This window comes from Rhinolophus ferrumequinum, chromosome 11 (genome assembly GCF_004115265.2).
Source record: "Rhinolophus ferrumequinum isolate MPI-CBG mRhiFer1 chromosome 11, mRhiFer1_v1.p, whole genome shotgun sequence".
In the NCBI taxonomy this organism is placed as follows: domain Eukaryota; kingdom Metazoa; phylum Chordata; class Mammalia; order Chiroptera; family Rhinolophidae; genus Rhinolophus; species Rhinolophus ferrumequinum.
In genome coordinates this window covers 80,252,004-80,268,946 of record NC_046294.1, presented here as the reverse complement: position 1 = coordinate 80,268,946, position 16,943 = coordinate 80,252,004, and the positions used below count along the sequence as shown (strand labels likewise).

Here is a 16,943-nt window from a genome sequence, read left to right as displayed (position 1 = left end):
CGCGAAAGAAGTGACGTAATAAATGAGCGCCTCCGAGGACGCGAGCGGGGAGCAAGTTGAGGCCATGGCCCCTCGGCGCCTCCTGTTGGTTGGGGAGGGGAATTTCTCCTTCGCCGCCGCTCTGAGCGAGACCCTTGATCCGAGCACTAGTCTAACCGCCACCTGCCTCCAGCATCCGACCGACTTAGCCCGGGACCCGGTGGCCCGGGAGAACCTGCAGCGCCTGCACGAGCGAGGTAGTGAGGCCACCCCTTCCGCGAAGCCCCGCCCAGCTTCCCGCGTGGCCCAAAGTGGAAAGGGTGGGCACTTGGGGATTCAGGCAACGTGGGGATTGCTCTTGAACGTCCCGCGGTCATTTAGTGAAAGCCGGCTCTGTGCCTAAACCTGGGTTGTTTCGCACGGTTCAGGTTAGGGAAAGGTTTCTCTGGTTCCACGTCTTAAGACATCCTCCTGCCTGTATTTCGTGCCAGGTGCCAAGATACGTTTTGGTGTGGACTGCACCCAGCTGGCAGATGCCTTTGAACTGCACGACAGGGAGTTTGATCGAATTTATTTTAACTTTCCGCACTGTGGACGCAAAGCTGGAGTAGCTAGGAACAGGGAACTGCTTGCCAGGTTTTTCCAGAGGTGAGGAAAGGCGAGCACTCACAAAATGTTTAAGGTTACATTACAGTTACTGCACTCAAACATTATAGTATGGGAGATTGGGCATACGTGTGTAAATTACTAGGATAGGTTTAGAGAGAATACCGTATAAAGCTCCAAATGAACCCACAATCTAGTTGGAAAGTCAGACGTGTAAGGGGAGGACCACCTTTTGATAATGCAAAATAATGGTAGCCAGTATAGTTTAATAGCTAAGACTATGGATTTAGGAGCCAAACTGCCTGAATTCAAATCCATACCTACCACTTAATAGCTGTTTGATTTTAGGTATTAATCCTTTTTTTCATCATCTATAAACAGGGTATTAACAGTGACTACCTCATAAAATTGTGAACTTAAAACACTGCTTAACACTATTATACGACGACGTGATACAATTGGAGGTCTCTTTGGATCATAGTTGTTAACAAACTTTTTACAGAGGCAGTATTTTAAGTTAGTATTTTTACTATAGAATTTTAATAGGCAGGAGAGCAGTGAAAAGAACAACTTTCTCCAAGGGGAAGAACAGCTTGATCAGTGAATCACGTATAGGAACTTGGCAGACACTGATATACCGGTAGATGAACAATGCAAATACCAAGTTGGGTTACTACCTGGTCAGCCACTAGTATCAGTTATAAGTTGAACATTGAATTTATATTCTTATTTACTTCCAGCTACTTTCTTTGCATGTTTGAAGTCCAATAGACCTTTGCAAATGGGTATGATGAATTTTAATTATTTCACAGCCAAACCATGTATATACAGCTAACTCCTGTGCTAATTTCTACTTGTTTCTGATAAATGGCTGGTGTCCCCCTCCCCTCATTAGCTGTGCAGAGGTTCTTGCAGAGGAAGGAGAAGTCCATGTGGCATTGTGTAGAGGACAAGGTGGGACTCCTGCTGATAATCCCACAAGAGAATGGCACAACAGTTGGCAAGTGGTTGCCATGGCAGCTCTGGGGGGATTCATTTTAAGTGATGTGCATCCCTTCAGCTGTGAGGCTGTGCCAGGGTACAAGTGCACTGGATATAGGTAAGTAATAACAGAAGTCTAAGCCTTTTCATCTCTCTCACTAATGATAAAAATATTTCATAGGCAAACTTTTTCTTTGCCAATTTTCTGACTCAATTTCTAGAAACACTTGCTTTCTTTAATGACAGACTTCATACTTGGTGTTTATTTTGCCAGGAGTCAAGATAAGTCCTTTCACATAGAAGGTGCTGTGAACCATATCTTCACCCAGAGCTTACCCTTTGAAGGTTTGCAACCAAGAGTCTTCAGGATCAAACTGGGTGGCAGGTGGTTTTCCTTTCCAGAACCAGAAGCACTTGCAGGAAAATTGAACAGGTAACTGTTATTTTACCAGAAATCACTTCGGTCTCTAGCTGTATCCCGATTGGCTTGATGGCAACCATATATTGAATGAATGCTACATATACTGTTTATGATGTTAGTGCTGTGAATACTTGTCAGTCTGGCCTCCATAACCCTGTTTAGAATTAAAAATTGTCATATTTTCTGGAATATTGTAGAGATGATGGCTGTCAGAATTCTGAAACACATGACTTCTCTGTTTATGGTGGATGATTTCTTTATCTCATCTCAGGATCAACTTAAGGATAATTCTTTTTTATTCAACTATTTGTACTTTTAATTCTAGCTAATGATAATTACTTATTATTTTAAGTTAAAAATGTCATTTTGTGTTTAAACAGGGGTTTCCTAGAAGCATCTTCATGTCATCCTATCAAAACCATAAATGAGAAACTGATTGCTGAATTGGGCAAAGCTTTCCCTCTAAAAAGGCTGACGTGCTCCTTCCCTTTGCTGCCACAGGGAGGCAGCAGTGTTCTCACTTCCTGGAACTGTGATCTCTCAGCAGCCTTTTGGGTTAATCTCCTTGAGGATAACTCAAATTCTGAGCCCCTAATTGGTGGGACAACACAAGACATGGAGGACCTTTTAGAGTCATTTTCAGAACTTAGCCTTCCCAAGAGCCCTGGAAGAAATGGTAAGGAAGAAGCTCGTGAAGGAATCTATGGCCAAGCCAAGGTCTGCCTCAGACCATCTCTGCTAGTTCATGTTCAGGCTATCATTCAAGCACCAGACTTCCTCCCAGGTACTCTGCACATCCTCAGTGGACCTGTCTTTCGGAAGTGCCTCATCTTGCCTTTTACAATGCCAGCATTTCATGAGACTTTATTTATCCTTGGGTTTAATCAAAATCTGAAGGATGGCTGTCTTCAGTCACTACTGGATCATTTGAAGGGCATTCTAGATAGCTTTCTGACTCAGACGTTTCCGGAGGGCTCTAAACTGAGCAGTTCAGTGGAATTTGTCTTTCAGCCAAATGGGAAAGATTATATGATTAATGTGAAGTCTCATAATTTTGGCCCAGATTTTGCCAAGGATCTGATTATTGGATCTGTCACCACACCTGCTACAAGCATTATACACAAAGACCAGGGTTTTGTGTTTGTGTCTATGAACTTGGACCTATTAGCCATGCTTGTCTGGGGTATCTCTGACTGGAGGATGTTGTGGACCTTTGATAAACGTTTCCTGAATAATTTTATTCCTGGGAAAATAGAACCCTTTAAAAGCTATTCCCTATGTCCTCCATGCTTTGTGCATGATATTAGTTTTTGGTTAGACGAGAAAAAAGGATTTGATGAACTAGAGTTTCATACTGTGGCCCGAGCAGTGTCCCAGGACACTGTCATATCCATACAATTCCTCAGTCGTTTTCAGCATCCCAAGACTGAACAGGTCAGTCTCTGCTATAGATTGACCTACCAGACCTGTGACAAAGCCCTTACCCAGCAGCAGGTAACATCAATGCAGTCCCAGTTTAGGAAAGAGATTCAACAACGACTACATGTGACACCTCGGTAGTTTAGTAAATTCATTTCCACAGTGTGATCCTCATGGGTGTGGGATGAAAAAGACCAATTTGTAACTGGTAGTCCTTTCTGGACTTTTTTTTTTTTTTTTTAATATTTTACCTTGTGACCATACCCACTGTTGATTATAAGGATACCTGTGACTCAGTCACTTAAACTTATAGACTATAATGTGATTAGTGATCTTTGGAGATGTGCAGTATTTTGATCCTGAGTAATGGCTAGGAAAACAAACAAATAAAACAACATCTTGTACTTTAGATGTTCTATTGCTAAAGAGGCAGTAGAACTTGAGTGCTCATTGTATGTATATTAAAATACATCTTCCACACTGTCATTTTCTCTTCCCTTTATAGTATCATTTCGCTAAATGAATTTATAAGAGTTGTTTTTAGAGTCACACAGACCAACATTTATTAGCTTGGGTAAGTTGCAAGTGCTCCATAATTAGTGTTGGTATCATCATTATTTTTATTCTGTGGTTGACTACGGTTAAAGTCATGGAAATAAGTGTCAGATTTAGAGTTCATACTTGGCTCTGTCTGATTCTACATACAGCCCATGTTCTTTCTGCCACTTTGTTACTGTACTCCTTCTCTAGTCTTTTTTCACAGTAATCTTTCAACTGCGAGTCACTCTAAAGTTTGCCTGCCTAGATTCTGGGTCCTTCTGTTGTAAGCATCTCTAAGAGACACTGTGAGCTTGGCTCAGCCCAGGACTGAAGAATGGGGTACTCTAATGTGGATTCATGTATGTTCCTGTTAATAGTTAGGCTCCATTGATTGGAGTTGTATTGTAAAGTTGTGAAGGAAATAACTGTCTCATTTATTCTTGTATTTGGAGAAAAGCATATCGGAAGGCAAGAATGGAAGCAAAGAAACAAATTAGAAGGTTATTATGATATTGCAAACAAGAGATAATGGTGGCCTGGACCAGGGTGTAAGAAGTTGTTAGATTGGGTAATATTTAGAAGGACATGCTGATGAATTAAATATACGTGCATGGGTGGAGGGTGTGGAGTTAGAGAAATAGAGGAATCAAGAAGGATCCCTAGGTTTTTTGACCTGAGCACCTGGAAGAATAGAGTGTCATTAATGAATGGGAAAACCGGCATAGGAGTAAGTTTGGGGAATGAAGAATCAAGGGATCTCTTATGGACACATGTATTGCTTAGCTCTCCACATAGACTATAAACTAATTAAGGGTATATAATGTGATTTACAGCTTTCTTTTATCCTCAATAGTGCCTGGTACATTGATGAGGTTACATTTGAGCTAGATCTTAAAGGCAGGGATTTCATAGGAGGATTGTTAGGCAAGGGAGGGTGTGCACTCCAAGTAGAGGGCATATGAGCAGAGGTATAGATAAGGGGGCATTTGGGGCACTTTTCAAGCTAGTTAGTTGGAATGTAAAATGTGTATAGGAAGGTAGTGGGAGATAAGATTAGAAAAGCAGGTGGGGCTGGAGTTAGTTCATGAAAGACTGAATGCAAAAATAAGAAGTTTGTACTTTATTTGGCAAGCAATAAGAAAAATGTGAGTTTTGATTAAGGAAGTGACACAAGAGTCGTGCTTTTGAGAATTAACTGCACAGGATGAATTTGAGATAGGCGATCCCTGTAAGGATGCTGTTGTTGTCCAAGTTAGAGGCAAAGAGGGGCTGGTGTTAAGAGTGAAATGAAGAGGAGATGGAATTAGAGATGTAGCTAGGCTGGGATGTCCAAACTTGGTAACTAATAATTGCACATGGGAATTGAGCAATATCACCAATCACCATTTTCAATACTTGGAAATTTTTAGTATGAAATCAACCTGAGACCCTGTCAAGTTTAGCATTCCCTCTATAAACTTGTTTTAGTTACTGGTACAGAGCACCACAGGGTAGGAAGAGCTCTGTGATTGGGGGAGTGGGCACAGTGTCAGGAACAGGTGAATGAACCTTGGGAGTCACAGGCATGATATTATCTAGATGCCTGTATACTTGTAAAAATGCCCATGTGAAATCAAGAGCTTTCTCCTGATCTCCCTGTTGGAAGAGCATGGGCTTTGTAGTAAGTTCTGGTCTGGATTACGGCTCCTGGGTTGGGTTGGACCTGGGTTAGTATACGGCTCCACCATTTCCTAACTATGCAACCTTGGGCCTCAGTTTCCTTCTTGATAAAACAAGGTGTTATGAGTATACAATTTAAAAAGGATAAAAACTGTAAAATGCTTACCATTATGCTGTAGTAGCAATGGCAGTCACTGGTGTCTGGTTGAATTTGCTGCACAAAATTTCTTCAGTCTCGCTTTTCTTCTCATTCTATATTCTGCCATTTGGGCTTTGTCTGTCTGAAGCAGTTAATTACAGGCTGTCCCTACCACTCTTACTAAAATACAGAGAGGGCAACTTGTCAGTGACCTTTTAAGGACTTACCCTTTGATAGGCAGCTGTGCTATGATTTTTAACTGAATATCTACGCGTACTCACCTTGCAGTTGTTTAATTACTTTGTGATTTCTTTTAGATAGACGAGCTGAAGGATGGTTTTTTTGTAGCAGTGGAGAATGCTGAAAAGTGAAGGAAGAGAGAGTTGGAGGGAGGAATGCCCAGCCTCCAACTATTCCAAGTATGTGGAAGGGACAACTATGCCGGTGAAAGTAAAGTCTCAGGTTCGATTTTTTTTCTACTCAGGGATTTGCCCCAATCGGTCCCATAACGCTGTAATTTGGTCTTGTCTGCGCATGTCAAGGTCTTTTGTCCCTCGGCGGACACCGTTTGCCAGCCAAAGCTATGTCTCCGCGCTCGCCGCCTTCGTAGGGTGCCGAATCCTACCCTTTTGACCCACGCAGGCCATGGCTAGCCGAGGGGCTCGGCAGCGCCTGAAGGGAAGCGGAGGCAGCGCCGGGGACACGGCCTCTGCCGCGGACAAACTGCGGGAGCTGCTGTGCAGCCGGGAGGCGGGCGGCGCGGAGCCCCGCACCGAGTAGGTGTGCGGTCGCGGTGGGGGCGTGGCCGGGCTGGCGGCGCCGCGAGAGGCTGACCCCGGGAGGGTCGCGCCGGCGCCGCGCTGGGCTTCGCTGGGGCGCACCTTCTCGCCGGGAGGGCGGGTTGCCTCTGCACCCACGTCCTTCCGCTCCTCCTGGGCGGGTCAGCGTTCGGTCATCACCCCGTCATGGACACACCACCTCAGGTCCCATGTTTTCTGTAAAGCAACCTGGGGTGCGGGTCTGTGAAGCTCCTGTCCCAGGCCCAGCCAGAGTGGGCTGGCGTCCTGGTGTTTGAGTTGGCAGAGCCTCTGCGAGAAATTGGCAGGAGCACAGAGTTTACCGTTTTCGGCTGCTTCTCACTGCTTCCTTCATTCTCCCAAAAGTCCCGACTCTTGACTCTAATTTGTGGGCCCCCCAATCTCTAGGACCAGCAATCACCTCTCTCGTCAAGCCCGGGGAGGTTAGGACTGCATTAAAGCAGCTGTCAACGTATGGAATTGGAAGAGGTTACGAACCTTGCACATATTAGGCCTCTCTATACGTTGGAACAGATGGGGAAATGAATAAAACCATGGGAACTAATGACCTTGTTAAGAGAAGAAAGAGAGAATGAGAGCTTTGTGGTCTTCAAGTGAGTGATTAGCTGGCATGGGATAAATGGAGAGTCGTAGATGCAACGAATTAAAGTGTATGAATTACTTTGCACGTGAAAAACAGGAAGTGGAAGGGATGATTAAAGTTGACCTAAGAACAATTAATGACTCACCTTTATAGGTGAATTCTTGAGTGCTTTGATGTCTGTTGCCATTCTTTTCCTTTATGTTTAGTTTTAGTCCTTCTAGTTAGGTCCTTCCTGACATACTTTTTTTTTTGTTTGTTTCTGAGTAGGTTCTCTGCGAACAAAGCAGGACAAGTCTGGGCACCTGAAGGATCTACTGCTTTCAAGTGTCTGCTCTCAGCGAGGTTATGTGCTGCTCTCCTGAGCAACATCTCTGACTGTGATGAAACATTCAACTACTGGGAACCAGTAGGTGATTTCTTTCTTTCTTTGTTTTGTGTTCTTGATTTCACTGCTTGGGACCTTGTTACCAATCAAGATGCAAACACTATACACGAGAGTGACTACTAGCAAAAGAGCTTTATTTTCACTTTAGTATTCTAAGCTGATGATTTGCCTACTGTTGAAGGCTATAGAGAATTTGGCTGTTTTACAAAAAGATATCATTTGTAATTTCCTTAAAAATTATTTTTAATCAAAGTAATACTTTAAGATAGTTTTTAAAGTTAACCACTACTACAAAACTTTAAGGAAAAACAGTAGCTCCTTGTTTCACTTCTTATGTTCAAATCCCAGTCCCCAGAGGCAACCACTTTCTTTCAACTTTTTTCCGTTATTTCTTCTGATGTTTACTAAAACAGTGTTATTAAATAGTATGCTTATACTTCTATTTCTTGATTTATAGATTTATAAGCCTGTTGACTTCCTATTATAGAAAATTCAGGGGTCAAATTTTCTGATAACATCAAAAAAATAAAGAATGTTTAGTGTAAGCAGTTTAAGGAAAATATAAAATTTAGAGTTTCTCTGTTTTGGCCAATGACTATTTAAAAAAATAAATAGAAGATAAAATTCAAATTTTTAATGTTGATCAAATAACTTATTAATTTACAATTTATAATTAATTAATTTAAGAATTTATAATTAATTTAAGAATTAATTTATAATGTCCTAATATTTTTCAATATTGGGTCATTTTAATTCTTATCCATTAGTTGAAAATCTTGTTGAGAGTTTCCGCATTTTTGTGTATCTTCGCTCATTAATATTTTTGCCTAGAAACTTCATCTGCATCCTTTTAACAAGGATTTTTTTGCCAATATAACCCAGAATCCATCTGTTTTGTACTTTCAGACACATTACCTCATCTATGGGAAGGGGTTTCAGACTTGGGAATATTCCCCAGTTTATGCCATTCGCTCCTATGCTTACCTGTTACTTCATGCCTGGCCAGCTGCATTTCATGCAAGAATTCTACAAACTAATAAGGTAAGTGCAGGCCAACCTGGAAGCAATCACAACTGATCAAGAGGTGAGTCTCTGGGATAGTTTTGAGAAAAGGACAAAACAGATCGGTTAAGAGGGAACTTTTTTTGAAGAAGAATCACTCATTCATTGTTCAACAAATATTAATTGAGCATCTTTTATTTGGTAAACACTCTGTTAACTACTGTGGATTTAACAGTGACCAAATCCCTGCCCTAGTAGAATTTATAGTTTAATGGGGAAGATAAACATTGAGCAAGTAATTATAAATGCAGTGAGTCTTATGAAGGAAGACTATAGTGTACAGTGGGATAGGACATTAGGAGAGGATATTAGGATATTAGGAGAAGATAATTTGAACAGTGTTGAAGGATAATTAGGAGTTAACTACTTTTCAGAAATTTGACTATGCTGTGTCTTGGCATGGATTTCTTTGGGTTTGTCCTGTTTGGAGTTTATTTAGCTTCTTGAATCTTTAGGCTTATGTCTTTTGCCAAATTTGGGAAGTTCTTAGCTGTTATTTTTTTGAGTACTTTTTCAGCCCTGCCCCTTTTCTGCTTTACTGGAACTCCAATGATATGAATATTAGGTATTTTATTTTAGTTCCACAAGTCCCTGAGACATTTTTTTCCCTAGTCTCTTTTCTCTGTGTTGTTCAGATTGATCGATTTCTAATCTTCCATCTTCCAGTTCACTGATTCTTCCCTCTCTCCCCTCCATTCTACTGTTGACCCTATTCATTGAGCTTTTATTTTGGTTAATATATTTTTCAGTTGTAAAATTTACCTTTCATTTTTTGTATGTCTTCTATTTCTTTACTGAAACTTTTTATTTTTTTCATTTGTTTCAAACTTATTCTTAATTGTTCATTGAAGCATTTTTATAATGGCTCCTTTAAAACTTTGTCAGATAACTGTAACATCGTTCTCTCTCTCTTTGTTTTTGTTGTTGTTTTGTTTTTGGTTTTTTGATATCTATTGATTGACTTTTTTCATTCACTTGAGATCTTCCTGGTTGGCAAGTAATTTTCAGTTGAAATTTGGGATATTTTGGGTATTACATTATGAGACTCTGGATTTTACTCATGGGTCCAGCATGCTTCCTCTGCAGTACACTGCTTTTCTGGCTCTTATTGAAGCCTTCTGTTTTAGCTGCCTTCTGTTGATACCACTCCAGCCGCAGAGAGGGGGGAGTTCTCCACCTTGTTACTGCAAGTTGGAATAGAAGTCCAAGTTCCCCACTAGGCTTTCACCGATGCCACCCCAGTGGGTAGGGTAAAGTTACCTCATTATAGTAGTGCAATACGTAATGGCACTTCGGTCAAGGACAGATGCAACACATTACTCACGTGTTTGTGGTGATGCTGGTGTAAACAAACCTACTGCACTTCGAATTGTGGGAAAATGTAGCTCGTACAAGTACATAATACTTGATAATGATATAAAAGACTATGTTAATAGTTTATGTATTTTCTGTACTATAGTTTTTATCATTATTTTAGAGTATACTCTTTCTACTTATAAAAAAAAGTTTGCTATAAAGCATTATACTGTGTTAGGCCAATAGCAGCCTCATATATCTCATGTTTACTGTATCTCTTGATTGCATCATGTTCTCTTGTGCTTGATTTAATCTCATGTTTTGTACAGTAATGTACGGTACAGGCTTGTATCCTAGGAACAAAAAGCTATACTATATAGCCTGTGTGTGTACTGTGTTTCTCCGAAAATAAGACGTAACCGGGAAATAAGCCCTAGCATGACTTTTCAGGATGACATCCCCTGAACATAAGCCCTAATACATCTTTTGGAGCAAAAATTAATATAAGACCCAGTTCTATTTTCAGGGAAACATGGTAGTAGTCTAAACATGCGTCATTAAGCGGCGCATGACTGTATTGCTAGGTTGGGGGCAGGTGGATGTCCAGGCTCTGCAAGTGGTCTTCACTGACACTGCGGGAGGGAGCTGATTACCACTAGCAAAGATAAAAGTCTTGGCTTCCTACTGGACCTTTGATGGCATGAGTGGGAGTGGGGCTACATTTTTTTCTGGAGTGCTTGAATGGAATAGAGGGGTTATTATCTAAAAATTTTCTGTCTTGCTAGGCTACCTCTTTTATGGTCTTTTGGCTGGATAGAGCAGGATCTCGTTGGTGTTTTTTGTTTGTGCCCATTGGCATTTCTAGTTGCCAACTTCTTTAATCCAAGTCTGGAATGTAGAAAGCAGAAAGGAAACCCAGGGAACTCAGCACCATGTTGTTCCTCAGTCACAGAGTCCCTAGCCAGTCTGCCTTCTTCTCTCCACCTTCTGGCGTTTTCTTACGCTTGTTTTATGTATAATGTCCAGAGTTTTTGGCTTTACATAGCATGAGGAATAGGGAAAAGTATGGCTAATCCATTTTCCATGAAGTAGAAGTCCCTGATTAGAGAACTAGAAGTTAGGTAAGTTGGAGTTGTCTTCTAGGTTAAGGAAGAATGGGAATGAGGGAGGAAGGCCCTGAGTCTGGGAAGAAGGCCAGCATGGCCTTCTCGTATAAATAGGTTTGGCGGAGTGGATTAGATGAGACTAAGAGGTAGGAAGAGGCCAGATTTATACATCACCTGGTAGGCTCTGTTAAGGAATTCGACTTTTTCCCCCAAGTACATTGTGAAGCCATTGAAAGATTTTAGGTACAGGAGAGACATGATTACATTTGCATTTTAGAAAGATTAGAAAAGTTAACACCTGTAGAAAGTGATAGAACTCTATGTCTCCCTCCTAGAATCTCATTTCTGTTTTTTTGAACTTATCAGAGAAACAATATATAGAATGAAGGACTTAGTAGAGAAATAACAATATGCAATGCTCACAGTTTTTATTTCCACTTGGATATCCACTATCACTTCAAATTTGACGTATTTAACAGAGAATTCTTCCTCTACATCACTATTCCTCTTAAAGATACAAACAGCAAGCAGAACAGGAATGAAGATTTCCCTTTGTCCCTTGTTTTTACTTCCAGTCTTCTCCCTGTTAGGTTTTGCCAGTGGGTGCCAACAGGGAACTAACTACTTGGGAACGGAGAATTGTAGCTTGTAGAGGTTCCAGACTCAGCATCATAATGCTGAGTAGAGAACGGTAAGTTGTTGATTAGAGACAATGTGGTAGTAATTGGCACTCCTAGTGAGAGTTACCTTTCCAACTTTTTGATACCCTAAACAAGAATACCTTTGTTTTGTCTCCCTATGGATCCATTTGTGAATTTCTCTGAACCATACACTCAGGAGTGGGATCCCATACACAGATCCATGGGCTACTTAATTTCATGGAGTACTGACAGATTACTTTCTAGAATGGCTATACAACTTTACATTCCCTGCAGTAATGTTTGAGATTTCAGCTTCCTCACATCTGAGCACTTGATATTTCTGACTTTCTAATTTTTGCCCTTCTCATGTATGTGAGATGCTTTTCATTTTAATTGCATTTCTCTGATTATTACTAAGTTACTAAGGGGAGCATTTCTTCATATTTTCATTAGTCATTCAGATTTCCTTTTCTGTGAATTACCTGTTCACATCCTTTGCCTGCCTTTTAATTGGATTTTGTGGTTTCCTCTCCTGATTTGTAGAAGTTCTCAATAGTAACCCCTTGTAAGTTTTAGATAATAGAAATCCTTTCTTTTAGGCTGTCACCTCTCTTAACTTTGTGTATGGTCCTTTATTGAACAGTAATCTTTAGTTTTGATGCAGTCAAACCAGTTAGTTTTTCACTTGTGGTTGGTAGGTTTTAGGGCCTTTCTGAAAGAAATCCTTCTTCACCACAGGTCACAAAGTTATTCTTCTGTATTTTCTTCTATTAGCTTTATAATTTTACCTTTTACATACAAGACTTTAATCCATATGAGTTTTATTTTTATAAATTGTGGGAAGATCTAGCTTTATTTTTTGCTATGTAGTGAGCTGGATTTTCCAGCGCCATCTACTAAATAATACACCTTTCCTTCTGATTTGTAATATCTCTATCATATACCTCATCTCATGTATATGGGTCTGTTTCTGGCCTCTTTATGTCATTGGTCAATTTGTCAGGCAGTACCATCTTGTTGTTGTTATTACGGCTTTGTAATGTGTGTTAATATCTGGTCGATGAATTTCTCACTTTGTCCATTTTAAAATTTGTGTTTTAAATATCATTTTAGAATCAGCTTGCCTCTCCCCCAGATTGTGCTGGGTTTTCACTGGAGTTGCACTGAGTTTACATATTCATTTTTAAATGAGTATTTTCACACTGTTAAGTTATTCCATCCCTAAAATGATATATTTATCCATTTAGTCAGGTTTTCTGTGTCTTTTAATAAAAATTTTAAAATGAATCCATTTCAGTCTTATGCAGTCTTTGATAGGTTAATGCCTAGGTTCTTTATACTTTTTCTTGCTATTATGTATGGTATCTTGTTTTCTGTAACTTTTTTAGGTAGTCATTGCTGGTACTGAAGGACACAATTGATTTTTGCTTTTTGATATTAATCTAAATCTCACTGAATTTCCTTATTAGTGTTAATGGTTTGTTAGGTGAATCACTTGGATTTTCTTTCATTTGTATATACGTAGAGTTTAGTTTTTTCAATTCTGTTTCTTATACCACATTTATTTTTTGTGTCTATTTGCACTGATCAGACTCCAAGGACTAGTTGAGTGTTCATTGTTTTGGGGGCATCATTGTCCTGCTCTCAAATACAATTCTTATATTAACTTGTGTTAATTTTTAACTTTGTAAGTGGGTTTTTCCCACTAGGTGAGGAGTTCTTAAACAAAGACATTTTGTACTAAAATATCTATATTCCTAGTAGCATCTAGAATAGTGCTCAGTGTATAGTAGGTTTTCAGGACATTTTTATTAATAAATGAATCTGGGCTTTTATGTATTACTTCATGAACTATTTTTGGAATTTTTTTGTTACAGTGATGAATATGGAAAGTATTTCCGTGTTATATGCATTAACAATATATGTATGTTTAAGTATGCTTATATTTTGAGGTGTTCAATGCTCTTAAACATACCAGTATACTATAGTATAAAAACTATTCAGTACAACTCCTATTATTTTGTTATTTTTGTTTTTATTAAATTGATGTTCTTAATTATAAAATTAATAAAACCACATTACAGATGTTTGGAGATAGGAGGAAAATTATGCACCTAAATCTCACGAGCCTGGATACAGCCATTTTTACCATTTTACTATATTTCTTTCCGTGTACTTCTGATTTCCATAGCTATAACTCTGATGCATGAATAATATTGTATTATGCATTTTCATTCAGTGTTTTGTAATAATCAGTACCTAATGTATTGTCCGACTGTGGGATAGAGGTATAATGGCCACCATAATGAGAAGGTATCTTCAGACTGAAAGACGAAGCAGGCAACTCCAGAGAATGTAACAGAATTTATTATAGGGTAATTTACTTATGGAAAGATTGGGCCAGAGCAGACAGATGGCCCAGCAGTTTGGCACAAATTATTCACCACTGCCATACCCGTTACAGTACTTTTTTTATAGTATAATTTGGATACTAGTGATTGACAAGAGGAAGGGAAAGAATTCAGTAGTGCCAGGGGCCATACCTCCTGGTGCTCTTGTGATAGATGATTGCTTATAATCGCTACTATTACCAGTTTGATACTTATCTCAAACTGGTTGTCATGCTATTCCGGCTGTTGCTAACAAAAATATTTATGGCTACATTGTAAGGAACACAGATAATCATCAACAAAGCTTTGATATGCTTGCTAAGGACTGAAGTTTGTCAAAGGTCACAGCATGGAACTTAAAATGAAAGCTGGAGACAGAGATGGAGTTGGTTTTGTTCACATCTCCATCTCTACAATTATAATTGTCTGAGAAATGCTTGTTGAATGAATGAACTTTATATCATAAGAATGTTTCCACTGTTTTTGTAGCCATAAATTTTAATATTTGTGTAATAGTCCATGAAATAGATATAGCATAATTTATTTAACCTTTTCCCTATAATTGGACATTTTGTAGTTTTTAAATAAGTTTTTATAAATTAATAGTGCTGCAGTTAACATTTTCATGGATAGAATTCCTGTCCCATATTTACTTACATATTTACTCACATGCTTACTTCTGTGACCTGGAATCATAGAAATAGATATACTGAATTTAGGGATATGAAAATTTGCATGTTTTTTGATACATATTGCTTTTTATAAGATTATGCCAATTTATGGTGTTACTCATGAGAGTAGTTTCATTAGAGTTTTGCTAACTTTTATCTGTGCCTTCTGTTTTCCTGTTCTGGGTTTCTTTCAGATTCTTGTGTTTTACTTTTTACGATGTCTTCTGGCTTTTGTGAGCTGCATTTGTGAACTTTACTTTTACAAGTGAGTATAAAAGCTTTGCTTCTAAAAGTGCTATGAGGAAGCCCAACATAGTATAAATTATTTCTCTGATAGTATTGGCAGTGTTTAAAAATAGAAAACACTTTCCTTCCAGCTTGTAAAATTATATCTAAAATATGATTTCTTGTTTGAAACAAATCTTTGGAGAAGAATATCACTTTCTTTCCTGAGATTCATAAATACTGTATCTTCATGTTACTAATTTTAATTCTCTTAATACATACCTAACTGGTCTTTTATTTGGTAAGGTTTAGTAGAGCCTTATTTTGGGTCCAAAGATACAGGATCATGATTTACCTCTTCCCCTCGAGCTTAACTGAGAGCAACTTACTTCTATGGGACTCACTGCTCTTAACGTGCACCCAGTACATTGCCTTTCCCCAAGTACCTATTGGTTGATTGAATATTAGTGGAAGTGGCATTTAAATGTTCCAGTAATAAAAAAATAGCTACATTTTTTATATCAAACCTAACAAAATTATTATTTTAAAAGGGATTTGGACTTAATGATCATTATTAAAAATCTTCCCACTGCAAAAAAGCTAAAAATGTCAGATGAAAAAATTCTTTGGCCTTGATTCTGGGTAGAATGGAGGAGGAAAAAAGAAAGTCAGCGCACTCCAACTAATCAGTCAATAAAGGCTCCCCAGTTTACACACACACACACACACACACACACACACACACACACACACACAAGCCAGTTCTGCCTTTGAAGATTGTAACCATAAGTAGATCTTCATATGGGTTCAGGACTGAATTCAAATCACCCACATGGTCCCTTAAACCCCAAGAGAATTTATTTTAAATTGTTCTGGGTTGGTAGTGCCCCAGGCAGCTGCAAAAACAAATGTAAAATTTCTTTAGAGAAGTGAATCCTTAACCCAGGTGCCAAAGAATTACCATACATAAAGTTCTAGTGAACAAGAAATTATAATAAAAATAAATCACAAAGCACAGAAGTGATCAAGACATTGTGAGTGAGAGCCAGCAGATAGAACAATCAGCAGAAAGCTGACCTGCAGAACTTCATTTATTAGGAATTATCAAAATAAGAATATAAAATAAGTATATTTAAGATTTTTAAAGAAATGAAAGACAGAATTGAAAACATGAATAAGAAACGAGACTAAACAATCAATAGAGTGAAAAGGAACTTACAAAATAGGAGAAAATAATTGCAAACCATATATCTGATAAGTTCATTTCCAAAATATATAAGGAACTCCTACAACTTAATAGCAAAAAAACTAAAAATCTGATTATAAAATGGACTAAGGACTCGAATCAACAATTCTCTGAAGAAGACATACAAATGGCCAACAGGTAGTCACTGTCACTAATCATCAGGAAAATGCAAGTCAAAATCATAATGAGATCACTTCATATCTGTTACAATGGCCATTATAAAAAAAAATCAAGGACATCAAATATTGGCAAGGATGTAGAGAAATTGTTGGAACCCTTGTGCACTGTTTGTAGGCAGGCAAAATGGTACAGCCACTATGAAAAGCAGTATGAGGTTTCTTAAAAAATTAAAAATAGAACTACCAGTAATCCAGCAATCCCACTTCTGGGTATTTATCTAAAAGAATTGAAATCAGAATTTTGAAGAGATATCCACATTCCCATGTTCATTGCAGCAGTATTCAACAATAGCCAAGATTGGAAACACCCTAAATTTCCATTGACAGATGAATGGGGAAAATGTTATATGTACATATGGAATGTAAATATTACTCAGTCTTAAAAAAGAAGAAAATCCTGCAGTATGTGACAACATGGATGAACCTTGAGGACATTATGCTAAGTGAAATAACCAGTACAGAAGGACAAATACCGCATGATACCACTTATATGAGGTATCTAAAATAGTCAAATTCATGGAAGCAAAAGAATAGAATTGTGGTTTCTAGGACTTGGGGGGAAGGGAAAACGGGAAATTGCTAATCAATGGACAGATA

At 38.7% G+C, this 16,943-nt stretch overlaps 2 protein-coding genes across 3 annotated transcripts in view; both read left to right on the top strand.

Annotated features, from left to right (window-relative positions):
- The first annotated feature begins 28 nt into the window (after positions 1–28).
- Positions 29–3,892, top strand: FDXACB1 (ferredoxin-fold anticodon binding domain containing 1). The gene is made up of 5 exons (XM_033120410.1): positions 29–236; positions 471–627; positions 1,481–1,684; positions 1,841–1,999; positions 2,368–3,892. The coding sequence occupies exons 1-5, from the start codon at positions 65–67 to the stop codon at positions 3,545–3,547; spliced, it is 1,872 nt and encodes a 623-aa protein (XP_032976301.1). The 5' UTR covers positions 29–64; the 3' UTR covers positions 3,548–3,892.
- Positions 3,893–6,167: 2,275 nt separating this feature from the next.
- Positions 6,168–16,943, top strand: part of ALG9 (ALG9 alpha-1,2-mannosyltransferase) — a 93,378-nt gene continuing 82,602 nt past the window's right edge. Inside the window, exons 1-5 of one of the 2 annotated variants that reach the window (XM_033120408.1) lie at positions 6,168–6,206; positions 6,387–6,520; positions 7,413–7,551; positions 8,437–8,571; positions 14,891–14,961. In XM_033120408.1, coding sequence (XP_032976299.1) covers positions 6,183–6,206; positions 6,387–6,520; positions 7,413–7,551; positions 8,437–8,571; positions 14,891–14,961 — 503 coding nt within the window. In that variant the 5' untranslated portion in view covers positions 6,168–6,182. Of the gene's footprint in view, positions 6,207–6,386; positions 6,521–6,599; positions 7,156–7,412; positions 7,552–8,436; positions 8,572–14,890; positions 14,962–16,943 lie in introns of those variants that run through there. The other variant, XM_033120409.1, reaches the window with a different exon arrangement.

Excerpts from the sequence above, each read along its gene's own strand:
- FDXACB1 (XM_033120410.1), top strand. The coding sequence starts at position 65 with ATGGCCCCTCGGCGCCTCCTGTTGGTTGGGGAGGGGAATTTCTCCTTC. Across the intron at positions 237-470 it reads GCAGCGCCTGCACGAGCGAG|GTGCCAAGATACGTTTTGGT; the intron begins GTAGTGAGGCCA and ends ATTTCGTGCCAG. Across the intron at positions 628-1,480 it reads CTTGCCAGGTTTTTCCAGAG|CTGTGCAGAGGTTCTTGCAG; the intron begins GTGAGGAAAGGC and ends TCCCCTCATTAG.